The sequence below is a fragment of the Bos grunniens genome, chromosome 2 (genome assembly GCF_055505025.1).
Source record: "Bos grunniens cultivar Pamir isolate PY7600 chromosome 2, Bosgru_T2T1.0, whole genome shotgun sequence".
Lineage (NCBI taxonomy): Eukaryota > Metazoa > Chordata > Mammalia > Artiodactyla > Bovidae > Bos > Bos grunniens.
This window is the reverse complement of record NC_141166.1, coordinates 7,553,958-7,580,513: the sequence shown is the minus strand read 5'-3', so window position 1 is coordinate 7,580,513 and position 26,556 is coordinate 7,553,958. Positions and strand designations below refer to the sequence as shown.

Here is a 26,556-nt window from a genome sequence, read left to right as displayed (position 1 = left end):
GGGTGGCCATTTCCTTCTCCAGGGGATCTCCCCAATCCAAGAATCGAACCCAGGTCTCCTGCATTGTAGGCAGATTCTTTACCATCTGAGCTACAAGGGAAGCCAGGGGTTAAATCTTGCTGGAGATGGTGGAGGACACACTTCAGTCAATCCACTAGAGGGCTGAGGAAGCTGAAGTACTTGCCCATCTATTCCCACTTGTTTGGTTGAGGGCTGCTCCTGGGGTTGTTAACTCTCCTGCGATTTCTGCCCATCAGCCTGCTGGCGCTGGCTGGCACAGGCAGAGCCCCAGGGGATCTTGGAGAAGGAAGTCCTTGGGTCCCAGTGCATTTGGGAGGAGTGCCCAAGGGATGATGGGGACTCGGCATAGACAGCGTCCACCACGGGGAACAAAGCCCACCATATTCTGCTCTTGTGATATTTACCTGGTAGGTCGCTTGGACAAAGCATAAAATAAGTAAGCAAATTATGTGGTCTGTTAGATGGTGACACCTACACTGGAATTAAAAAGGAGAACTGGGGACTTCCCTGGTGATCCACTGGTTGAGAGTCTGCCTGCCAGTGCAGGGGGCATGGGTGTGATCCCTGGTCCAGGAAGATCCCACATGCCCATCCATGCACCACAACTACAGATCCCGCAGCCCTAGAGCCTGTGCTTGCTGATAAGAGAAGCCACTGCCGTGAGAAGCCCGAGCACCACAATTCGAGGGTAGCCCCTGCTCATTGCATCTAGAGGAAGCCCAAGTGCAGCAGCGAAGACCCTAGGCAGCCGAAAATAAATAAATGATTTAAAGGGGAAAGAGAGAGAGAGCTGGGTAAGTGACATGGGGAACAGGAGTTACAATTCACAAGCAGATTAATGTGACAAAAACTATGAAAGGGGAAAATACATTCTATACAGTAAAAAGGATGTGTAGAAGTGTGCTCGGTCGTGTCTGACTCTTTTTGAGGCCATGGACTGTAGCCCACCCAGGCTCCTCTGCCCATGGAATTTTCCAGGCAAGAATACCGCAGTGGCTTGCTATGTCCTACTCCAGAGGATCTTCCTGACCCAGGCTTCTTACCCGCGTCTCTTGCATCTCCTGCATTGGCACATGGATTCTTTACCACTGTGCCACCATGGGAAGCCCTAAAAAGAATGTAGCTACATGTATTTCGTAGAATGGGGCGGGGGGGAATTTTTCACTTCTAATCCCATCACCCCGATATAACTACGGCTAGCGTTTGGGCTGCCGTCTATGGGGTCGCACAGAGTTGGACACGACTGAAGTAACTTAGCAGCAGCATTTGGTTATGGGCTTCCCTCATAGCTCAGTTGGTAAAGAATCTGCCTGCAATGCAGGAGACCCTGGTTCGATTCCTGGGTTGGGAAGATCCCCTGGAGAAGGGATAGGCTACCTGATCAAGTATTCTTGGGCTTCCTTGTGGCTCAGCTGGTAAAGAATCCACCCTCAATGCGGGAGACCAGGGTTTGATCCCTGGGTTGAGAAGATCCCCTGGAGAAGGGAAAAGCTGCCCACTCCAGTATTTGGGCCTGGAGAATTCCATGGACTGTATAGTCCATGGGGTCGCAAAGAGTCGGACACGACTGAGCAACCTTCAAAAATGGAGAAGGAAATGGCAACCCACTCCAGTATTCTTGCCTGGAGAATCCCATGGACAGAGCAGCCTGATAGGCTACAGTCCACGGGGTTGCCAAGAGTCGGACATGACTGAGTGACTTCAGTCACTCAGCATTTGGATGTATTTCCTTTTCGTCTTCTCCTCTGCTAGGCATTAGTCCTCTTGCCTGGCCTCAGACCCAGTATGCATCTAAGTTTGCACCCTCCTTTCTCACTTCCATTTTAAACCCAGTTCTTGCAGCTCTGAGGCCCACCTCCTTCTCCCCTCCTCTTAAGGTGCCACAAGGGAGGCTGCGGCTGATTTATTCCTACTCCTCATGAGAAGTGATCATCCAAGGAGTTCAGTCCATCGGTTCCAGATAGCTAAGGCCTGCCTGACAGCTAGGAGGAAGGGCCTGCTGAGAATTAGTTATTATAATTAGTAACACACGACGTAACACATGGGCCACATCCGACACGTATTTGGTGCTTGGCAGATCTTGGTCTCCTTCCCTCCTCTTACCTCATTTGATGGTGGGTAGGTGAAGGGGACCAGCCAGTACCTCCTGGGGCTCCCCCTGCCAGGCAGCTGGGGTCCAGGTGGACTTGGTCATCCCCAGCCCAGCACTCCTGGCTCTAGGATGCTTCCTCCCCAGACTCGGATTTCTCTAGGCCAGCACTGATGCTCACTGACCAAAGCATCTCATCTCCACTTTCTCTTCCTTTCAGGAGAGACTCTGTGGACTCCAAGTCATCAGCCACCTCCTCTCCAAAAAGACCGTCGATGGAAAGGTAAAGGCAGCCGTGGACCTCTGCACCCCAAAAGTCCTGTTCAGCGTGTGCGTGTGTCTCTCTGTCTTACTGGAGGAATCCCGAGGCAGGGAAAAGGAGGAAGCTTCCTATGTTGCACTGACTCCAATTCCTAGGACCCACACAATAAGGGTGGCGGGGGAGGCCTCTGAATCAGAGGCATGGTTCCTTCACTGGGGTGCCTGACCAATCACTGTTATCCCATTGCTGTCTGGGGAACATCCTCAAAGTCAAGTTGAACCCAATGAAACAGGTCTTGAGAGCCGGTACCTGGATTGGGACCTCTGGGTTTGGGGCAGAAATGGTATCAACCTTGAATTATCATGTCACTCATTCATCAAATATTTATTGAGGGCCTACTGTGTGCCAAGAAGTATTCTAGGTGCCAAGGATATAGCAGTGAGCAAAAGAGACAAAATCCTTGCGGGTATGAGGCCTTTATTCTAATGGGTGAAAGTGAAAGTCACTCAGTTCAGTTCAGTCACTCAGTCATGTCCGACTCTTTGTGACCCCATGAATCGCAGCACACCAGGCCTCCCTGTCCATCACCAACTCCCAGAGTTCACTGAGACTCACGTCCATCGAGTCAGTGATGCCATCCAGCCATCTCACCCTCTGTCGTCCCCTTCTCCTCCTGCCCCCAATCCCCCCCAGCATCAGAGTCTTTTCCAATGAGTCAACTCTTCGCATGAGGTGGCCAAAGCACTGGAGTTTCAGCTTTAGCATCATTCCTTCCAAAGAAATCCCAGGGCTGATCTCCTTCAGAATGGACTGGTTGGATCTCCTTGCAGTCTGAGGGACTCTCAAGAGTCTTCTCCAACACCACAGTTCAAAAGCATCAATTCTTCGGCACTCAGCCTTCTTCACAGTCCAACCCTCACATCCATACGTGACCACAGGAAAAACCATAGCCTTGACTAGACGGACCTTTGTTGGCAAAGTAATGTCTCTGCTTTTGAATATGCTATCTAGGTTGGTCATAACTTTCCTTCCAAGGAGTAAGCGTCTTTTAATTTCATGGCTGCAGTTACCATCTGCAGTGATTTTGGAGCCCAAAAAAATAAAGTCTGCCACTGTTTCCACTGTTTCCCCATCTATTTCCCATGAAATGATGGGACCGGATGCCATGATCTTCGTTTTCTGAATGTTGAGCTTTAAGCCAACTTTTTCACTCTCCACTTTCCCTTTCATCAAGAGGCTTTTGAGTTCCTCTTCACTTTCTGCCATAAGGGTGGTGTCATCTGCATATCTGAGGTTATTGATATTTCTCCCGGAAATCTTGATCCCAGCTTGTGTTTCTTCCAGTCCAGCGTTTCTCATGATGTACTCTGCATAGAAGTTACATAAGCAGGGTGACAATGTACAGCCTTGATGTACTCCTTTTCCTATTTGGAACCAGTCTGTTGTTCCATGTCCAGATCTAACTGTTGCTTCCTGAGCTGCATATAGATTTCTCAAGAGGCAGATCAGGTGGTCTAGTATTCCCATCTCTTTCAGAATTTTCCACAGTTTATTGTGATCTACACAGTCAAAGGCTTTGACATGTTTTTCTGGAACTCTCTTGCTTTTTCGATGATCCAGCGGATGTTGGCAATTTGATCTCTGATTCCTCTGCCTTTTCTAAAACCAGCTTGAACATCAGGAAGTTCATGGTTCACGTTATTGCTGAAGCCTGTCTTGGAGAATTTTGAGCATTACTTTATTAGCATTCAGTCGTGTCTAGCTCTTTGTGACCCCATGGACTATACAGTCCGTGGAATTCTCCAGGCCAGAATACTGGAGTGGATAGCCTTTCCCTTCTCCAGCGGATCTTCCCTACCCAGTAATTGAACCAGGGTCTCCTGCATTGCAGGTAGATTCTTTACCAACTAAGCTATCAGGAAAGCCTCATATTCTAATGGGGGAAACTGGTAATACATATGATAAGTAAATATTGTTGTTTAATCGCTTAGTCATATCCGACTCTTTGCGACCCCATGGACTGTAGCCCTCCAGGCTCCTCTGTCCATGGAATTCTCCAGGCAAGAATACTGGGGTGGGTTGCCATGCCCTTCTCCAGGGGATCTTCTCAACCCGGGGATCGAACCCACATCTCTTATATCTGCCTGCATTGGCAGGTTGGAAAGGGTGGTCACTGCAGTGGTCAGGAGAGCCCTCATTGAAGAGATGACCTGTGTGCAAAAACATGAAAGAAACGAGGAGTTAGCAGGACACTGGGGTCATTCCAAACAGAAGGCCTTGAAGTGGGAGTGTGCTTGGCAGGGTCAGGGAGCGGTGAGGTGGCCAGTGGGTCTGGAGTGAATAAGTGAAGGTGGGAGTTGGAAGATGGTGTGAAAAGGAGCCCCTGGAGGGTACTGAGCGTGGGGATTCTATGAGTGAATTTATCAGAATCCCTCTTGCTGCTGTGTTAGGTTGTCAGGGCCACAGACAGAAGCAGAGACCAGCCAGGAGGCTGTTTCGATAATTCGGGGAAGATGTGAGGGTGGCTTGGATCAGAGTGACAGCGTGGAGGTGGGGAGAAGTGGGAGACCCTGGGTATATGGATATGTTGGATTTAGGGGTGTACAAACCACTCAGGTGAAGAAATTGAATATGCAGTAGGTTATACCACGCTGGAATTCAGGAAGAAAGCCTGGGCTGGAAATACAAATTTTAGTCGTTAATATGTAGCTCGCACTTGAAGCCGCTAACCTGGATGAGATCAGCAAGGAGAAACTGTGGATAGAGGAGTGTGCATTGTGGCCCGGGAGGGAAGTCAGAGGTCAGAGCAGAAGAACCAGAGCAAAGGGAGAGCAGGCCAGGCCAGGAAGTGGCTTAACGGTGGATCAAGGCAAATGATTAGGATCCATGGGCCATATTGGATGCTCGGGTGCCTGGAAGGAATGGTAAGCGTATTGACTTCTAGGGGAGTATGTTTGGAAGCTGCCCAGTTCTTTTGGGCTTTTTTGTTGTTTAGTTGCTCAGTCATGTCCAACTCTTTCCGACCCCATGGACTGCAGCATACCAGGCCTCCCTGTCCATCACCAACTCCCGGAGTTTGCTCAAACTCATGCCCATTGAGTCAGTGATGCCATCCAACCATTTCATCCTCTGTCATCCCCTTTTCCTCCTGCTCTCAATCTTTTAGGCCTAATGTACCAATAAGACTAGATCAGATTTGGAGAAGGAAATGGCAACCCACTCCAGTGTTCTTGCCTGGAGAATCCCATGAACAGAGGAGCCCGGCAGGCCATGGTCCATGGGGTTGCAGAGAGTCGGACACGACTGATGTAACTAAGCACGCATGCACCAGTAAGACTGACATTGGAAAGAAAAAAGGGCACAGAAATTAGGTCATTTAAGGTTTTATGAAGATCAAACAGGCCTGGGATGTTGATGGGGCAGCTGTGCTGAGCATCCCCACCGTGGCAGCTGAGTGCCAGCTCCAGCCGATGAGTAGAGGCTCTCTGCTTGGAGCACGAATCTGAGGCTACATCCTACCAGGGAAGAAGAGAGTTCTGTGATCGATTGGCATTGTCTGCCACAGGCGATGCCTCGGAATTGAGGCATAGTTCTTGGTTCTAAACTAATCAGTCCTGAATATTCATTGGAAGGACTGATGCTAAAGCTGAAGCTCCAATACTTTGGCCACCTGATGCCAAGAACAGACTCATTGGAAAAGACCCTGATGCTGGGAAAGATTGAAGGCAGGAGGAGAAGGGGACGACAGAGGATGAGATGGTTGGATGGCATCACCAATGCGATGGACATGAATTTGAGCAAACTCCGGGAGTTGATGATGGACAGGGAGGCCTGGCGTGCTGCAGTCCATGGGGTCGCAGAGAGCTGGACACGACTGAGCAACTGAACTGAACTGAACTTCCTGGTTTGCAGACAGCCGCCTTCTCACTGTGTCTACACGTGACTGAACTGAGAGAGACAGAGAAAGAGGGAGATTTCATGCTCTGGTCTCTCTTCCCTTTTTTTTTTTTTGGCTGTGCTGTGCGGCATGTGGGATCTTAGTTCTCCCTTCCAGGGGTAAACCTGTGCCTCCTACAGTAGAAGTAGAAGGCCTAATCACCAGGGAATTCCCTGTGGTCTCTCTCATTCTTCCGAGGACATTAATCCCATCATGGAACTTCACCCTCTTGACCTCATCTAAACCTAATAATGTCCCAAAGGCCCCACCGCCAAATACTATCACACTGGGAGTTAGGGCTTTAGCATATGGATTTTCGCCCGAGGGACACAGTCTATACTGCAATGTAATAATGGGAGGGCAGGGAGGGGCGCTTCTGGCATTTAGTAGGCAGCGGCCACTGATGCTAGATGTCCCGGAATGTGAAGGACAGCCCTGCATCAAGAAGGATTGTCTCATCCAAAAATGAAACGCTGGCCAGTAACCCATTTCTGGGTTTGATGCTATAAGAAGCACATTGGACATTTGCGTCAGGGTTTATACCTTCAGGCTCCTCTCCGTACTTTGCCCTGTGGCCTGGAAGTCTCTTGGCTCCCTCGAGAATGCCTTCTTTCTCCGAGGGTTGGTCAGGCAGAGTATGTTTGTCCTTCCAACAGCTGTGCCATTTCCTGCTGCTTCAGTACTAGGGGTGGGCACCCCAGAGGGAGAGAAGCAAGTCTTGTAAACTCACTTTACCCACCACTCAGACTGTTTCCTGCGCTCTTTACCTCCATTCCTTCTTTGTCTTCCATTCATTCGCTCATTTGTTCATTCATGCATTCATCCATTAAGTCAGCACATTTGGTTTTGTTTGTTAAATATTTTATTTTTAGCTGCACTGGGTCTTAGTTGTGGCATGCAGGGTCTTTGATCTTTGTTGCAGCATACAGGATCTTTAGTTTCTGCATGTGAAATCTAGTTCCCTGACCTGGGATCGAACCTGGGCCCCCCTGCATGGGGAGCGAGGCGTCTTAGCCACTGAAACACCAGGGAAGTCTCCCAGCAAGCACGTTTGTTGAGCACCTCCTTACAAACTCAACGTCTTCCAGGGGTCGAGGGTATGTGGACACCTGGGTGACTGGTGGAGAATACCTGCCGGTCTGAAGGGGGCGCCCACTACCCAGCCCCAGCTGGTGGTTGCTTTATCGATATGACACCCAGCATGCCATCCCTTCCAATTTTTTAAGGAAAGCTGGCCAACTAGATTTTCCTAAGAAATTCCCAGTTTTATGTGTTAGCAACATATTCCTATTTTCCTAAGATGCAGTAGCTCAGACAAAACTCATGTGTAGCCCATCAGTTTGTGACCTCCAAAGCTAAGCAAGGAGACACCAAAATGCTTGTTTTTTGAAGCTCTTAACGCATAATAACACAGTGTCTCAACATGACTGGAGAAGTCAAAGGAGAGTTCAGGGAAGAGAGAGTATTTGTGCTGAGAACTGAAAGATGGATTGCCTGGTAGACCAGCCAGTTGAGGGCATCCCAGGCGGAGGGAATGGCACGTGCAGAGGTGTGGCGGTATGAGGAACTGTAGCAGGAGTACCAGGAGACAGACCGCCAAGGGCACCCCTGCGACAGAGAAGTTGCACTTTGCCAGCTGCCCTTCGGTTTTCACCCTAGCAGTTTCGGCAGGCTTGGTGGTGCAAGTAACCGAAATGCCCTCGAGGTGGCGCACAGGAGCAGCAAGACCGGCCTCCAGGTGCCTCTGCTCAGACCTGGTTGGTGAGGATTTTTTCAGAGCTTGGTGATGTCAGACCACATGCTGGTGCTGGCCCTGGTACATCCGGGGAGCAGAAGGAAGCAGTTGACAAATCCAACACCTCCACCCCCGTCATGATGCCCTCTCTGCAGTTTGGCACAGTTCCCACTCACGTGCATTGAAAGCAAATGAGCCTGGCTGCCTGATTTGCCAGCCAGCCAGCCAGCTCCTCTCCAAGAGGAGCGACCAAGGCTGGGAGTGCCCTGCCAGGGAGGTGAGGAGGGAAATGCAACAGGCAGCCCAGCCTGGCCCAGGAAAGGGGACTCTGGAAAGCTCTCTGCCTTTTAGAGGAACAGTGAGATGTGTTGAAAAGAATTTGGAAGGCAGACAGACCTAGATGTGTGGTCTGTCTCTCCCATTTGCCAGTTGGATAACCTTGAGTACATAAATTCAGTTCTCTGAGCCTCAGTCTCTTGAACTGTAAGATGGGGATAACTATGACCCCCACAAGGTCACTGTGAGACTCAGATGAGGTAATGAAATGCTTAGCACCATCCCTAAACCAAATGGGTGCCCAGTGGATGCACAGCGCTTAGTAAGAGTGCTCACATTAGTGTGGCCATCTGTGTAAGTATTATCAAATAGTCTGTTGCTGGAATTCTCTTAGATGCTTTAATATTCTGAGCAACTCTATAAGGTGAGCACTGTTGTTCTATTTAGATATGAGAAAACTGAGGCACCTGGAAGTTAAGGAACTCATCCAAGGTCAAATGGCTACAAAGTGGTGTTATTGGAGGTTGAATCTGCGAGTCTGGCCCTGGAGTCTGTTGTTGTTCAGTCACTAAGTCACGTCTGACTCTTTGCAAGAACATGGATGGCAGCATACCAGGCTCCCCTGTCCTTCACTCTCTCCTGGAGTTTGCTCAGATTCATGTCCATTGAGTTTGTCTAACCATATCATCCAGTAGAAGTGATGCTGTCTGACTGTTTCATCCTCTGTTGCCCCCTTCTCCTCTGAAGCCTGGGCTCTTCATAAATACACTACCCCCAAAACTGACAACTTTTATTAACATTATTATGCCTCCTTCCAAGCAGTATGCTGTTGACTCCTCCCTTCCTGGTTCCCCACCAATGAGTCTTAGACACTGAGGATGTGGTGATGGGCACACAGGTCCGTGAGGGGCAACACCAGGAAGAATCTGGGCTCCGTCCCAGCTGTAGGAGATGGGTTGGTCCAGGCTGTGGGAGTTGACAGATGCTGGCTCAAAGGGCCCTCTGTTAATCCCAGAGCAGTTGGGCAGCTGGTTTTCCAAAGAGGACCTATCCCCTGCCCAAGTCAGCGCTGTCTAGACCCCTGGATGTGCCTTTCATTTCTGTGGCCCACTCCCTCAATTCATCATCTGTTCATTCACTTGATAAAGATCCATCAGGTGTCTACCTAGGGCCTTGTCACAGGTGCTGGAAGACAGTGGTGAGCCCGCAGATGGGGTCCTGGTTCTCTGGAACCTGTAATCTGGAGATGGAGGCAGACAGTGTTTATAAACACAAACAAGTTAATTACAGATTGGATAAGTGCTGTGGATGAAAGAAATTGGGTCATGTGCTAGAGAGTTCCAGGGCAGGAGAGTTGGCTTGGCTGGGATGGTCCAGGAAGGCCTCCCTGAGGATGTGACGTTGGAGCTGAGACCTGCCTGGCAGGAAAGGACCCATCATAAGAAAATCTGCAGGAGGAAGGGCCTTCCAGGAGGAGGGGGACCAGCCCTGTGGTGGGAGTGATGGGTGCGCTTAAGAAACAGAAAGCAGCAGTGCAGGGGGGTTGGGCTCCAGTGACCTGTGGGGGGAGTGAGGTGTGAGATTAAGTCAGTAGGGGAGGCCGCAGCCAGATGTTGAGGGGACGATAGGAGGCCATGGTGAGGAGTTTGACTTTATGCTGGAAATGATTGGAAGCTGTTAGACAATCAGAAGCAGGGGAGTGATGGCATCAGCTGTGGGTTTTTGTAGATTGTCAGGGGAGGCAGGGAGAGCAGCTTGGGGTCTCCTGTGGTCATGCAGGTGAGAGCCCAGTGGCCAGGACTGGGTGCGGGAAGATTCGTGTTGGTTCGCAGGCAGCCCCTTAGACTCGAATTTACCCGATTCCCAGCCTTCCCTCGGAGAAGGCAATGGCACCCCACTCCAGTACTCTTGCCTGGAAAATCCCATGGACAGAGGAGCCTGGTAGGCTGCCGTCTATGGGGTCGTGCAGAGTCGGACACAACTGAAGCGACTTAGCAGCAGCAGCAGCAGCCTTCGCTCACCTGCACCTTGACTCCTGCTGGAATCTGACTCTAGGACAAGACGCTTGGATCTCAGCTTCTCTGTCCTGTGCTCTGCTGCCAGGCCACCAGTTGTGAGGCAGAGCTGGGCAAAACCCAGGATGAATTAATCTAGAATGGTGAAGTTCAAACTGAATTTAAAAAAAAATAATAAAACTAGGGAATCCGTTTGGACAAAATTTGGGGGAATTCAAAATGTACACCTTGGCAGTTTCCCGGCCGTCCGGTGGTTAGGATTCAGGACTTCCAATGCCATGAGTCTGAGTTCAGTCCCCGGTTGGGGAACTAAGATCCTGCAAACTCTGCAGCAAGGCAAAAAATAAATAAATAAAATAAACCTTAAGAGGACAGAGCCTTCCCTCCTCAGACCACCCCACTCTGTGGCAGCCCTGAGACACCTTTAGGAACCTCAAGGCTCCAGAGAACACAAAACTCTCAGTGGCCCAAGGGCATCTATGGTGACAAGAGTCCCCTGTGTCAAGGTCAGTCCAAAATAGCAGGAATTGGGGGACAAGGAGGTGGATGGCAGAATTCACACTGAACGATGGGATTATCTTGTCACCCCAGGTTTTAAAATTTTATTTATTTGGGTGTGCTGGGTCTTCGTTGCTGCGTGCAGGCTTTCTCTAGTTACGGAGAGCTACTTACGGTGCATGGGCTTCTTACTGCAGTGGCTTCTCTTGTTGCCCAGCACAGGCTCTGGGGCTTCAGTGGTTGTAGCGCACGGGCTTAGTTGTCCCTCGGCATGTGGAATCTTCCTGGAGCAGGGATTGAATCTGCGTCTCCTGTCTTAGCAGACTGATTCTTAACCACTGGACCACCAGGGAAGTCCCACCCCAGGTTTTTTAACACTGGGAAGCTTGGGCTACTCAACCAGCCTCACTCCCAGACAGAATTTCTTGGGCTTGACCTTTGAGAAGTCCAGCACCATTTTCCTGAAAGAAAGAAGTGCATCCGTATCTCCAGAGCTGCCTAGGACAGCTGCCCAGGTTGTGCACTGTACAACTTCAAGAGGTACCCAGGTGACAATGAGGATGGTGCCCCTTGGATTTTGGGAAACAGCAGTCCTTTGGGCCCTTCCACAAGGGGTCAGCGTGGTGGAGTGGAAGAAGTGACTCACTTCTTCAACTCTGATGAGTCAGTTTTTCCTTGGAAGCATGAGGACTGACTGGCAGATCCTGATGGGTTACTGAAAGAGGAGAGTGGGAAGAGCCAAGAGAAGAAGGCAGAGAGGTCTTGACTGGCCCCCACCCCAAGAGTAGTGTGGAAACAGCTCTGAAAGGGAGAGTGCGGTACAGTTATCTCTCCATCCTCTGGTATGTAAAATGGGGCCAGTTACTTATGACTCTCAGGGTTATGGAGTGGAATAAGTAGCAAACAGGCAGTAAATGATGGCTTTTGTTATTAGCATCTTTAACACACTCCAGAGTCTGGCCAGAAATCCTTTTTCCCCAGCTCCCTCGCTCTCCTCCTTCAGCTGCCCTGAGCCCCTCAGTCCTGCCCATACAAACCATGGACTTCCACGCTTCCACAAATTTCTCCCAAGAATTCGTTTTCCCATCCACTCCTCTGGTGGCCAACTCCCGGCCCCATCCCTCACTGAATTTCTTGGGCCACATTACAGGGTCGTATGACCTGTTTGACCTTTCTCATGCCACTCAGGAAGGCCTGACATTCTGATGCCTGGGGCCACCACCAGGAATCTAGGTGATGCTCTCATTGTACCGCCCAGCACCTGCTCACAGGAACCAAAAGCGACCGACAAGCGGGTGGAGTCTGAGCCTCGGCCTGGTTTTTTTGGTTACGTGTATCGGCACTTCACTCTTTTTTTATACAGTGGTAAAGTAGTATATCTGGAGAAGGGAAAGGCTACCCACTCCACTATTCTGGCCTGGAGAAGTCCATAGACTGTATAGTCCACGGGGTCGCAAAGAGTCAGACACGACTGAGCGACTTTCACTTCAAAGTAGTATATATAACAAAATTTACCATTTCAAACCCACCACCTTTTTTTGGGCCATCAAGAAGCCTGTGGGATTTCAGTTCCCAGACCAGGGATCGAATCCGTACCCTCAGCAGTGAAAGTGCAAAGTCCTTAAAGTCTGGACCACCAAAGAATTCGCCACTTTAACCGTTTTTTTTTCCTGCAGCATGAGACCAAAAAAAAAAAAAAGATATTTCATCATTTCCAATGAATTAAGATTTAGCAAATGGGACTTCTCTGGCAGTCCAGTAGTTAAGACTTTGCCTTTCAAATGCAGGGCACGCAGGTTCTGTCCCTGGCTGGGGAGCTAAGATCCTACATGCCTTGTGGCCCAGAAGCCAAAACATAAAACAGAAGCAATGTTGTAACAAATTCAAAAGACTTTTTAAAAATGGTCCACATCAAAAAAAGAAAAGATTTGCCAAATATGGGGTTGGCCAAAAAGTTCGTTCGGATTTCTCAGTTATGTCCTATAGAAAAACCTAATGAACTTATTGGCCAACCCAGTATTTAAAACAGATTAGTTGCCATCACTTATTTCAGGGTTTCTGGCTGCTCTTATTCATTGAACTTACTATACAGATTTTTTTTTATTGTGGTAAAATATATATAACATAAAACTTACCCATTTTAATCATTTTTAAGTATACAAATCACTAGTATTAAGTATGCTGACATTGTTGTATATCCATCACCACCTTCCATCTCCAGAACTTTTTCATCATTCAAAACTAAAACTCTATCAGTTCAATTCAGTTCAGTTGCTCAGCCGTGTCCAACTCTTTGAGACCCCATGAACCGCAGGACGCCAGGCCTCCCTGTCCGTCACCAGCTCCCAGAGTCCACCCAAACCCATGTCCATCGAGTCAATGATGCCATCCAACCATCTCATCCTCTGTCCCCTTCTCCTCCTGCCCTCAATCTTTCCCAGCATCAGGGTCTTTTCCAGTGAGTCAGCTCTTCACATCAGGTGGCCAAAGTATTGGAGTTTCAGCTTCAACATCAGTCCTTCCAATAAACACCCAGGACTGATCTCCTTTAGGATGGACTGGTTGGATCTCCTTGCAGTCCAAGGAACTCTCAAGAGTCTTCTCCAACACCACAGTTCAGAACCATCAATTCTTCGGCTCTCAGCTTTCTTTATAGTCCAACTCTCACATCCATACATGACCACTGTAAAAACCATAGCCTTGACTAGATGGACCTTTGTTGGCAAAGTAATGTCTCTGCTTTTGAATATGCTGTCTAGGTTGGTCATAACTTTCCTTCCAATTAAACAATAACTCTCCATTCTCTGTTCCTCCCAACACCTTTCTGCATTCTGTCTCTATGAATTTGACTACCCTAGGTACTTCATATGACTTCATATGAGTGGAGGCTTACAGTATTTGTCCTTTTGTATTTGGCTTATTTCACTCATCATAATGTCTTCTAAGTAACATGTTTCAGAATTCTGTTCCTTTTATAGCTGAATAATATTCTGTTGTATTACATACCACAGTTTGTTTATACATTCATAAACTGATGGACAGACACTCAGCTTTATGTGTGTGCTCAGTCACTCAGTCATGTCCGACTCTTTGTGACCCCGTGGACTGTAGCCCGCCAGGCTCCTCTGTGCGTGGGATTCTCCAGGCAAGACTACTGGAGTGTTTTGCCATTTCCTTCTCCAAGGGATCTTTCTGACCCAGGGATTGAACCTGCATTGGCAGTTGGATTTCCCATCACACCACCTGGGAAGCCCTGGACACTCAGGTTGCCTCCACTTTTACTGGAGAATAGGAAGACGGGAAACTTCCTATCTGAGCCATCAGCACAGAGGGACCACTCATGATTGTCAAATATTACAAACCAAAAAGAAAGGTGTGTCTCATGACAAAAGCAGATATGTTCTTTAGGGCAGACTTAGAAAATATGTATGTGAAAGAAGAAAGTGAAAATCTCCTGTAATCCCATCTAAGAGAGAGAATTGCTATTAACCTGGTGTTAGGACTTCACTGGCAGTCTAGTGGTTAAGACTCTGAGCTTCCACTGCAAGGGGTGTGGATTCAGTCCCTGGTTGGGGAACTAAGATCCTGCATGCCATGCAGTGCAGCCCAAAAAAAAAAAAAAAGTTTTTGAAATGGTGTTACTGTTTGAAAGTCTGTGATTTCCCAGAATTCATATGTTAAAATCCCAAACCCCCCCCCCCAACATGACTGTATTTGGACATAGGGCCATTAGGGAGGTAATTAAGGTTAAATAAGGTCATAAGGATGGAGCCCTGATCCAGTAGGATTAGCGTCCTTAAAGGAGATAAGTCCTGGGTGTTCATTGGAGGGACTGATGTTGAAGCTGAAACTCCAATACTTTGGCCACCTGATGTGAAGAGCTGACTCACTGGAAAAGACCCTGATGCTGGGAAAGATTGAAGGCAGGAAAAGAAGGGGACAACAGAGGATGAGATGGTTGGATGGCATCACCAATAGAATGGACATGGGTTTGGGTGGACTCCAGGAGTTGGTGATGGACAGGGAGGCCTGGCATGCTGCAGTTCATGGGGTTGCAAAGAGTTGGACATGACTGAGCAACTGAACTGAACTGAACTGAACTGAAAAGACACTTCAGAACTTACTTGCTCTTTCTCCACCATGTGAGGGCTTAGCAAGAAGGTGGCTGTATAAAGCCCAGAAGAGAGCTCTGGCCAGAAATCAGATTAACGGACACCTTGATCTTAGACTTCCCAGTCTCCAGAATTGTGAGAAATGAATTGCTGCTAAGTAACGTAGTCTATAGTATTTTATTATGGCAGCCTGAGCTGACTAGGAAACATGGTTATCCCTCCAGTGCATATATATTTGTGGCCTTTTAAGCCAAAACCAAAACGGGATGATTCTTAGGTGGTGTATCATAGGAGTTAAGAGCACAGGCATTGGAATCAGATAGATCTGGTTTCAAATCTTAGCAGTGTAACTTTAGGCAGATCTGTCCCTTGTTTCTTCATCTGCAAATGGTGGTGATTACAGTATCTACCTCCAAGGACTGCTCTGAGGTCCAAATTAGAAAATGCTCCTAAAGGGCCTTGCACAGTTCCTGACACATGGTGAAAGGCAATTCAGTTCAGTTCAGTCAAAAGCCAATTAACTGGTGGTAAATTCATTTTTCACTGGACTATAGCTCCTTGTGCGAAGGAACTCTTCTGACTTGTCTGCTTTATGCCTTGTTCTCAGCACAGTACCTGGAGAATAGATGCCTAATATTTATCGAATGAGTAAACAGACGGTTCTATGAGAGCAGATGAGAGAGAGCAGCTAGCATGGTGGGTGATAGAATTATTGGCATCGGACAGTGCTCTGCAACCTCTCAGCAGAGCACAGCGGTTGGCTAAGTGCCTGGGTACCAGTGTTCACCCACCTGGGTTTCAATTCTGGTTCTGCTGGTTTCCAGATGTGCACATCTCTCTCTCTCTCTCTAAAACACACTTTAAAATACAACTGTAAAGTGGGGATAAGTATAGTACCAACCTCAGAGGATTAAATGAGATGATCCATGTCAAGTGCCTAAAATAGCACCTTCCTCATAGAGTTTTTATGAGGATTAAAGGAGATCATCCATGAAAACACTGGTGCTCAACAAAATGCTTTATTTGCTTGTTGTCAACATGTCTGTTACTGGTTGTCATCCTCAGATCAAACAGCAGCAAATCAAAAGCGGAGACCCCCAGAACACCCAGCAGCCCCTCGAGCCCCACGTTCACCCCCTCCGTCTGCCTCCTGGCGCCCTGCTATCTCACGGGGGACTCCGTCCGGGACAAGTGTGTGGAGATGCTCTCTGCGGCTCTGAAGGCGGATGGTGAGAGAGCCTGAACCAGTGGCCGGGGAGGGAAGGGCTCCCCAAGATCTGGGAGAGGTGGTTTTTCTCCACACCATGAAAGTGGTACAAGATGCTGGAGTCCCCTGTACAAACAGGCTTCACTGCCAAGGTCATCTTCAACTGATGCCTATGTTTCCCGAATCTCTTTTAGATGATTACAAGGACTATGGAGTCAACTGTGACAAGATGGCATCAGAAATTGAAGATCATATCCTTGAGCTGTGCCAGGGCTGTGGGTGCCTAAACTGTCCAGCAGCAGGTGTCCCAAATGCAAGGGATCCAGGACAGTGAGTGGGCTAGGCTGTTTAGAAGCAGTACCTCATTTCATGTGGAGAGCAATCTCACAGGGAAGGTTCCCTCATTTTACAGGTGAGGTTAACTGAGGCTCAGAGCAGGTAAGTCCTTGCCAACGCCCATCAGCTAATAGTACTGGCATAATTAAGATTTGAACCCAGCAAGTGTGACTCTACAACCTGAAGGTTGGGACTTCCCTGAACATCCAGTGGTTAGGACTCCACGCTTTCACTGCCAGGGGCCTGGGTTCAATCCCTTATCGGGGAACTAAGATCATGCAAGCTGTAACAGCCAGAAAAACAGCCAAAAATAAAAAGAACCCGAGGGCTCAGGGCTCAGAGAGGCTGTGTCTTGACAGGTCTGGGTTGTGACATCATCGAGGAGGTGAGACACAAAGAGAGGACAGCATTCCTCACGTTCAGCCTTCCCTCTCTTCCTCCTCTGAAGATAACAACTCCCATCTTTGACCCCCCAAGTATCAGGCTCTGTGTCTTGGTCAGTCGACACTTCCTACCTCTGTAGATTGCCGGGAGAAATATCAATAACCTCAGATATGCAAATGATACCACCCTAATGGCAGAAAGCGAAGAGGAACTAAAGGGTCTCTTGATGAAAGTGAAAGAAGAGAGTGAAAAAGCTGACTTAAATCTCAGCATTCAAAAAATGAAGATCGTGGCATCAGGTAAAAAAGTGGAGAGTGACAGACTTTATTTTCTTGGGCTCCAGAATCACTGAGGATGGTGACTGCAGCCGTGAAATTAGAGGACGCTTGCTCCTTGGAAGAAAAGCTATGACAAACCTAGGCAGCATATTCAAAAGCAGAGACATCACTTTGCCAACAAAGGTCCTTATAGTCAAAGCTATGGTTTTTCCAGTAGTCATGTATGGATGTGAGAGTTGGACCATAAAGAATACTGAACATCAAATAATTGCCGTTTTTGAATTGTGGTGCTGGAGAAGATTCTTGAGAGTTCCTTGGACTACAAGGAGATCAAAGCAGCCAATCCTAAAGGAAATCAGTCTTGAATATTCATTGGAAAGACTGATGCTGAAGCTGAAACTCCAATACTTTGGCCACCTGATGCAAAGAGCTGACTTGCTGAAAAAGACCCTGATGCTGGGAAAGATTGAGGGCAGGAGGAGAAGGGGATAATGGAGGATGAGATGATTGGTTGGCATCGTTGACTCAGTGGACATGAGTTTGAGCAAACTCTAGGGGATAGTGAAGGATAGTGAAACCTGGCGAGCTTCATGGGGTCACCAAGAGTCAGACAAGACTTAGTGGCTGAACAATAACAACCTCTGTTAACACTTAAAACAATCTCTGTGAGGCAGGGGCTGTTGTTCCCAGTTTACAGATGAGGCAACTGAGGCTCGGGAACTACTGAGTGTCAAAGCTGAACTGAAAACCTTAGTCTTTGGATTCCATGTCCTGAGTTCTTCCCCTATATGCCATGCTCCCACCATCTGAAAGCAGCCTTGTATAGACAGAGGAGATGTCTGCGGTGTGGTCTGGCCAATTGAACTGAAAGTTTTTTTGTTGCTTTTTTTTGTTGTCTTGCCGGGAAAGTCCCACGGGCAGAGGAGCCTGGAAGGCTACGGTCCATGGGCTCGTGGAGTTGGACAAGACTGAGTGACCAGGAGTTACTTACTGACACTTACTTGCTGTGTTGTTTTAGCAATGCCTTGAGCTTGCTGGGCCTTAGTTCCCCAATCAGGGATAGAACCCAGGCCCCCTGCACTGGAAACATGGTGTTCTAACCACTGAACCACCAGGGAAGTCCCAAGATTTCTGTCTTGAGAGAAGAAGGGCCTCCACACTGTGCCCCACTGAGTGAATGCATAGAATTCCTTTTACTGGAGACAAATCTTTGCATATCAAAGAAGTGTGGAGGCTGGGGACAGACTCCCCAGGGAACAGGGGTGTGAGTGTCCCATTGAGGCCCTTTCCTGGCCTCCTGGGCTCTACCTAGGGGCTCAGCAGGTTAGGGAAGGTACAGGGGCCAGTCTCAGAAAACAGATTTGCCTCCCTCGATCTCTTGCCTAAGAACCACCCTAATAGCCTCCAACACATCTCCTGGGAGTTTCCCTCCACCATCATTTGGTTATTAACCAGCACTTCTTGAACTAATCTCATTCCTGTCCAAGTTCACTCTCAAAATTTCTAATTAATTCAGGAACACAGAACACGAGGCATCAGAGCTATTACGAGCTTCATCTTTGTTTTCTCCCGAACAGTTGTCCCTCCGAGAAGGTCCCTCCACCTTCAAGCCCAGTTAGAGAAGATGACCCAGTGCATGGCCTCCGCTGATGGCCTTCCGTCCTCTGAATGACCCTCTTCTGAAGGAAAGGCCATCAGAGCTGCACCAACAACCCTTCAGCTCTTTGTTCATAGGTGGTGGGAGGTCAGAGGGAGGAGGAGTTTGGGGGCCTGGACGAACATGGCAGCCTTGGGGCTCACATGTGCTCATGTCGGGGTGGGGAGGAGGTTGCGGGGAGGGGGGGCAGGAGGTCAGTGATGCCTGGGTCTGCTCCGCCTCATCCTCCTCTGCGACCTTGATGAAAGGAGGCAGACTCAGGAAGAGGCGGACGAAAGGATCCTCAGCCCTGCTGTCCCCACTTATCAAGCACATCTCCACTTCCAAGGATCCCAAACACATAAGATTTTTAAACAAATACTGGGGCTTCCAAGTGCATGAGAGCATATTCTTCCTTCTCAGATTTTATTGTACTATACAAACAAAAACAGAAAAAATAAATACCACCACCTTCCCTCCCACCACTTGGAGCTAGCCAGCTGTGTCTGTTTCTCCACATTCCCCACAGTTTCTTTCTCGTATATATAGGGCTTTTCCCAGAAAAGGCTTCATCTTCCTGATTCTTCTTGGCTTCGCGGAGGCCAAGAAAATGTGGCTGTGTTCCCTGAGCTCCTCTGGAGGAGGGAGGAGGGGGAGGGAGCAAGGAGGAGGCCCATCTGGGATGCAGCTTCTGGACAGAGAACTCCCTGTGGTCGGTGGCCAGGGGTGACTTCCTGCTGGGTGAGTGGAGAAGAGAGTGTTACCGTCAGGAGGGAGTCTGGCTTCCAGCCCTGCCTCTGCCGGGAATGTGCCCTGTGACCTTGAGCAAGGGCCTGTACCCTTTCTGAGCCTCAGCTTCCTCATCTATTAATGAGCAAAGTAACTGACCAGCAATTCCCAAAGTGCGTTCTGCAATAGGTATTCCTAGAGAAAAAGAGAGGAAGGGGAGGTTGTTCTGTGTTGTAATGTGCTCGGACACCAGATGAAACAAAAGCCAATGCGTTCTTTATTGTAATACTTCCTAGAGCCTTAGACACGTGGCCCCCAATCTGATGTTTTCCTCTGACATCTGGACTTAAAAGTGTCCAGGAGCCCTTCCAAACTAGGGGGTCATCGTCATCACTATCATCTAAGCCCCTAAAAGTTGAGCATTTGACGCGCCCCAACCACCACACGAGTGCAGCGTGCAGCTTAGCTCAGGGAATCCTCATGACAACCTGTGTTTTACGGAGAGGGAAGCCGAGGCACAAAGAGGTCGTGGGCTCACCTGAGGTCACACAGGAGGCTCAAACAAACCCAGACTGCCCATTCCTGGGGTCCCTGGCCCCACAGCGCTTGTGATGACCCGATCTCACCTTGAAGGCTATTTCCTGTCCCCGATATGTGGCTGATCCCAAATGCCCACGTGAGGACCCTGACTTGGGGAGTCAGAGGCCATGAAGGGGTCTGACCCCTGTCCAAGTTGGGGGTACTCACTCGAGCACTTGGGGTGAGCTGAGTCCAAGGAAAGAGAGAGATGGCCTTGGGGCTCCTCAGGCTTCAGGGACTGGCTCCCCATGCTCCCGGGCCCCTCTATGAGTGGCTGGCTGGCCCTTGACTGTGTCACGTATCTACCAGGAGCTCAAGAGCACGGACATGAAGTACCGGAACCGCGTACGCAGCCGCATCAGCAACCTCAAGGACCCCAGGAATCCCGGCCTGAGGCGGAACGTGCTCAGTGGGGCCATCTCCGCGGGGCTCATTGCCAAGATGACAGCAGAGGTGAGGGCAGGGCCGGGGCCCCTCCAGTCTTGCCCAAGGCTGAGAGGCAGAGGCTTGCGACGCAGTGATAAGCCAGGGGCTACCTTAGCTAGGGACCATCTCGGACGCCCCATCCCTCAGGGCCTCTGGGTCAGAACAGTGAACACAGCTCCCAGGCATTCAGCATTGCGCTCATCGCTTCAGGCACATGGGCCAGTTTAGCTTCACACCAATGGAGGCAGAAATGTTTATCATCTCCAGTCTTACAGGTGAGGACACTGAAGTTCAGAGGATTTAACTGATTCGCCTGTGCACACAGCCAGAAAAGGGTGATGCCAGGAGCCAAGCTGTTCAGCCTCGGAGCATCTGCTCCTCCCCACTTTAGTTCGTTTGTTTGCTTGTTTTTGTTTTGGCTGCGCCGGGTCTTCATCGCAGCGCAGACGTGGCGCTCGGGCTGTTGCTCCGTGGCACGTGGGGTCTTAGCTCCCCTGCACCTGCATCCGCCACATGTTGTTCAGTAGCTCGGTTGTGTCTGACTCTGCGACCTCGTGGACTGCAGCATGCCAGGCTTCCCTGTCCTTCACTGTCTCCCAGAGCTTGCTCAAACCAATGTCCATTGAGTCGGTAACACTATCCAACCATCTCCTCTTCTCTTTCCCCCTTCTCCTCCTGCCTTCAATATTTCCCAGCATGGGGGTCTTTTCCAATGAGTGGGCTCATCTCATCAGGTGGCCAAAGTATTGGAGCTTCAGCTTTAGGATTTCCTTTAGAATGGACTGGTTGGATCTCCTTGCAGTCCAAGGGACTCTCAAGAGGCTTCTCCAACACCACAGTTCAAAAGCATCAATTCTTTGGCTCTCAGCTTTCTTTATAGTCCAGCTCTCACATCCATACATGAATACTGGAAAAACCATAGCTTTGACTAGACGGACCTTTGTCAGCAAAGTAATGTCTGTGGTTTTTAATATGCTGTCTAGGTTGGTCATAGCTTTTCTTCCAAGGAGCAAGCGTCCCCCACATAGGAAGGCAGCTTCTTAACGACTGGACCACCAGGGAAGTCCCTCCTCCCTGCTTTGTGATCTGCCTCCCTCTTCTGCCTCGTTCAGTCCTACATCCCATTCCCCAGCTCTGGGCCCAAGTCTGAATCAGAGTCCCTGACTCTGTGGAGCACAACAGACATGTATACAGATATATTTCATACAGAGGTGGTGGCTGCCATGATAGAGCCACTGTGGGAACTTAATAGGAAGGAAGGATTGACCCAGTGTGAAGGAGTCACTAAGGGAAGGAAAAGGGAACAAGCCTGTTTGAGGGAGTATGTGCAGTGGTTAGAAGCTTGGGAGCTGCACCAAACTGCCCTGGTTTGACTTCTGCCTCTGCCGCTGAGCTATGTGATCTTAGACCAGCCACTTTACCTCTCTATGCCTCAGTTTTCTCATCTGTAAATTGGGAATAACAGCTATCTCACGAAGGACAGAATGAGTTAACACATGTAAAGCGTTTAAAGGGGCTTCCCTGGTGGCTCAGAGGTTAAAGCGTCTGCCTGCAATGCGGGAGACCTGGGTTCGATCCCGGGGTTGGGAAGATCCCCTGGAGAAGGAAATGGCAACCCACTCCAGTATTTTTGCCTGGAGAATCCCAGGGACGGGGAGCCTTGGTGGGCTGCCGTCTACAGGGTCACACAGAGTCGGACACGACTGAAGCGACTTAGCAGTAGCAGCAGCAGCAACAACATATACCCAGGGTTACACATGCAACTTGGCTTAACAGTATCCTCTTTCCTTGTGAGGTGGCGCTGCAACTTAGATGGGAACCCAGCCTGCGTTTCCGTCTGCCTCTCACTCTGTGGCTCTGGGGTCCCTTTGCCTCTGTGCGTGTGTCATGAGAATGCTATCATCAGAGTGTCTTACAGGCGGTCGCAGAGACATTGGGAAACCGGGCCCTGGAAAACCAACCGCAAGGTGTAGACATGGGTGTGAGCCACGCCTGGCAAGTTCCCAGAAGCCCGAGGCTGGAACAGAGCTGGGTGCCTGAGTTAGGACAAAGGCTCCAGAAGTCTCAGCAAAGTAACCAGCCAACTCTGGCCCCATCCAAGGACTATTCACTAGAACAGGGCAAGAGAATCAGGTGATCAACAGGCCCAAGAAGAGGCTGACCAGGCCAAGGACAGCAACCCAGGACCACACCAGGCCTCCCCAGGGATTGCCAGTGCCAGCCACCAAAGGGCCCCCGCCAGCACCCCAGGCAACAGAGGTCCAGAGGGCCTTCTTCTTGGGGTCAGCTTCTACTCTAGGCAGGAAATTTCTATAAGAAATATAGGATCAGGGCTTCCCTGGTGGCTCAGTGGTAAAGAATCCACCTGCAATGCAGAAGTCATGGGTTTGATCCCTAATCCGGGAAGCTCCCATGCTGAGGAGCAGCTAAGCCCGTGGGCCACAACTATTGAGCCTGTGCCCTAGGGCCCAGGAACTACAACTACGGAAGCCTGTGTGCGCCCCAGAGCCCATGGTCTGCAACGAGAGAAGCCACTGCAGTGGGAAGCCCAGGCACCACAACGGGAGAGCAGCCCTCACTCACCACAACTAGAGAAAAGCCTTCGTAACAACGAAGACCTAGCACAGCCAAAATAATAATAATGAAATACAGGACCATTTTCGCTCCAATAAGAAAAATAACAGCTTGGACTACAAAGAAAGCTGAGTGCTGAGGAATTGATGCTTTTGAACTGTGATGTTGGAGAAGACTGGAGAGTCCCTTGGACTGCCAGGAGATCCAACCAGTCCATCCTAAAGGAAATCAGTCCTGAATATTCATTGGAAGGACTGATGCTGAAGCTGAAACTCCAATACTTTGGCCATCTGATGTGAAGAACTGACTCATTGGAAAAGACCCTGATGCTGGGAAAGATTGAGGACAGGAGAAGGGGACGACAGAGGACGAGGTGGTTGGATGGCATCACCAACTTGATGGACATGAGGTTGAGTAAACTCTGGGAGTTTGTGATGGACAGGGAGGCCTGGAGTGCTGCAGTCCTTGGGGTTGCAAAGAGTCAGACACGACTGAGCGACTGAACTGAACAGGACCATTGTTGCTCCAATAAGAAAAATAACAGCTTGGGGTTGGGCTGCCTGCTATGCGGTGGCTCAGAAGACAGGGCCTCCCATCAGACAGAGCCTGGCGAAGCGGATGTGCACGTGTGACTGGCCATCCCTCTCTGCCTCCTGGGTCTCCCTAACTCCTTTTCTATGTCTCTTTCCTGCTCCACCTGATGCCCTCATGTTTCCTTTGTTCTGCTTTTCCTCTCACACCCAGGTGATTCAGAAAATGGGGTGGATTCTGAAATATCCCTTAGAACTGTTGAGTGGATACATTGACAGCCTGCAGGGAGAGGGGCTTTGTCTGCTCCCAGCGTCAAGGCCAGTGCCTGCTGTGTCTTACTACTACTACTACTACTACTACTAAGTCCCTTCAGTTGTGTCCGACTCTGTGCGACCCCATAGACGGCAGCCCACCAGGCTCCGCCATCCCTGGGATTCTCCAGGCAAGAACACTGGAGTGGGTTGCCATTTCCTTCTCCAATGCATGAAGGTGAAAAGTGAGAGTGAAGTCGCTCAGTCTTAAGTGCTCAACAAATATGTTTCAAATTCACCTTGTACATGACGTGAAGATCCAGTGTCATCGCTTACTTCCCTCATTTTCAACCTTATTTTTCATATTACTGTACTGACTCCATGTGTCTCTGATGTGCTTCCTAAATAAGGCAGGCAAAGATAGGTAAATGGATTGGTGAGTGGATAGATTTTTTTTTTTTTTTATCCTGTTCTCTCTCTCACTCTCTTTTTAAATTGAAGTTTAGTTGATTTCCTGGTCTGTTTCTTAGCTGGAACAGTCTGACCCTGGCCTGGTCTCCCACATTCCTCACCTTGAACCCACCCCAAATACCCTTCCTCAAACACGTTAGTCTTGTCCTCTGATCTCTCACATCTATTATTCTCTTCCTCTGGAATGTGCCATGCCCCTTGGGAAGTTGTGCTTATCTTTCAAGTCTGGTGAAGGTGTCAATTTCTTTAATGAGCCTCCCTGCCCCCAGGCAGTTAGCCACTAGTCAGGCTTTCCCTGCACTTTGCAGACCTTTGCTTTAGTTCCAAAGACCCTGATGCTGGGAAAGACTGAGGGCAGGAGGAGAAGGGGGTGACAGAGGATGACATGGTTGGATGGCATCACTGACTCAATGGATGAGTCTGAGCAACTCCAGAAATAGTGAAGGACAGGGAAGCCCGGTGTGCTGCAGTCCATGGGGTTGCAGAATCAGACACCACTGAGCAGCTGAACAACAACACTGTCTTGAAATCTTAGGTCAGTGCTTGGAGACAGGAGCCAAATACCTGGAGACAGGAACCAAATCATCTCTCAGTCCATAGGGCTTAGGGGCAGTGGTGCACTGTCGGTGCCTACCAGCTCCAGAGCGATGATCGTGTGTAGCTGTTCCCAACTCTGTGTTCAGTTACATCACATCAGTAGCTTGAAAGGCTGTGGTGGGATTGTTTACGCCATGGAAATTCGTGGATGCTACAAATCAGCCACCCGCCGTGGCCAAAGCCAGTTTACCAGCGTGTCAGTGCTGTGAAAGGCATTCAAGAGATTGATATCCAATACCCTTTGAAAGAACAAATATAGTATGCTCTGGAAAGTCCCCCAACATTAAAGTCAGCTGCTTTTTGCTTATATAGCCTGGGGTTGACTTGTGGGCTTTCCCAGTGGCTCAGCAGTAAAGAATCTACCTGCAGTACAGGAGCTGCAGGAACCGTGGGTTCGATCCCTGGGTCGGAAAGATCCTCTGGAGAAGGAATGGCGACCCATTCCAGTGTTCTTACCTGGGAAATCCTATGGACAGAGGAGCCTGGCAGGCTACAGTCTGCGGGGTTGAAAAGAGTTGGAAACAACTGAGCATGATGACTTGCTATGTCTATACCCCTGCCCGTGGTTAGGACCTGGTCCTTGCACTTGACACACTAGGAGTTCAGCTTTCATGTACACAGGATGACTTGGCTGCTACTGCGAAGTCGCTTCAGTCGTGTCCAACTCTGTGCAACCCCATAGACGGCAGCCCACTAGGGCTCCCCCATCCCTGGGATTCTCTAGGCAAGAATACTGAAGTGGGTTGCCATTTCCTTCTCCAATGATAACTTGGGGGCACTAGTAAAAATGCATATTCCTGGGCCTGCCCATAGAGTTTTGGATTCATAGGAATCTGCATTTTATCAGGAAACACAATTGGTTATAATGCAGAAATCAGCACACAAGATTTGTTTGACCTTTAGGCCAACTCTGTTCTCCACGATTTAAGGGGTCAGGCTAAATGGTAGTAATTAAAATGTTTAGCCAGTGCCAAATCCTCTCTTATTATTTTTTTGAAATTTGGTAAATGCCACAAGGTGTGTAGGATCTCAGCTCCCGGACCAAGGATTGAACCTTGTCCACAGCAGTGAAAGCACCAAGTCCTAACCACTGGACCACCAAGGAGCTCCCCAGATTCTCTTTTAACATTAGGTTCAGGGGATTCCCTGGCAGTCCAGTGGTTAGGACGCCACACTTCCACTTCAGGGAGCATGGGTTCCATCCCTAGCAGGGAACTAAGATTCTACATGCTATGTGCTGAAGCCAAAAAAAAAAAAAATTAGCTTCAGCCATCTTCCTCCCCCTAAACCGAGGCTAACTAGAGCTCTCTCCAGCTTGGGTGTCCCCCTCTCTTCTGGAAGAAGGTGAAGGCAAGTGAGATGTCTAGGGAGATAGACAAAACAAAGGGGAGGGCCTGGATAATGCATAGACTGGGTGTCTACAGGGAGCTGACAGGAGATAGGAGGCTCTATTCTATAGGAACGTTGTAGAAAAAGATGTTCCATGATGCAATCACAGGTGAGCAGTCAGTGGTGTGAACCCAGGAGCCTCAGGTCCTGCTTGGGTGGGGTAGCTGCAGTAAGTTGTAGAGAGTTGAGGCCAAGGTTCCCACCAGGCACAATGGCCTGGCTG

General features: G+C 49.3%; 1 protein-coding gene and 1 long non-coding RNA gene across 8 annotated transcripts in view; one reads left to right on the top strand and one right to left on the bottom strand.

Annotated features, from left to right (window-relative positions):
- TCEA3 (transcription elongation factor A3) overlaps positions 1 to 26,556 on the top strand; it is a 51,781-nt gene that overhangs the window by 13,927 nt on the left and 11,298 nt on the right. For 6 of the 7 annotated variants that reach the window (XM_086328084.1, XM_086328104.1, XM_086328064.1 and 3 more), the window contains 4 exons: positions 2,331 to 2,393; positions 16,011 to 16,174; positions 16,347 to 16,403; positions 20,393 to 20,547. In XM_086328084.1, coding sequence (XP_086184210.1) covers positions 2,331 to 2,393; positions 16,011 to 16,174; positions 16,347 to 16,403; positions 20,393 to 20,547 — 439 coding nt within the window. Of the gene's footprint in view, positions 1 to 2,330; positions 2,394 to 16,010; positions 16,175 to 16,346; positions 16,483 to 18,727; positions 19,272 to 20,392; positions 20,548 to 26,556 lie in introns of those variants that run through there. The other variant, XM_086328113.1, reaches the window with a different exon arrangement.
- Positions 9,143 to 10,661, bottom strand: LOC147377366 (uncharacterized). Its single transcript, XR_015137414.1, has 3 exons — positions 10,563 to 10,661; positions 10,342 to 10,470; positions 9,143 to 9,560 (listed from the first exon to the last, which is right to left on the bottom strand). It is a non-coding gene; the product is annotated as an uncharacterized LOC147377366 (long non-coding RNA).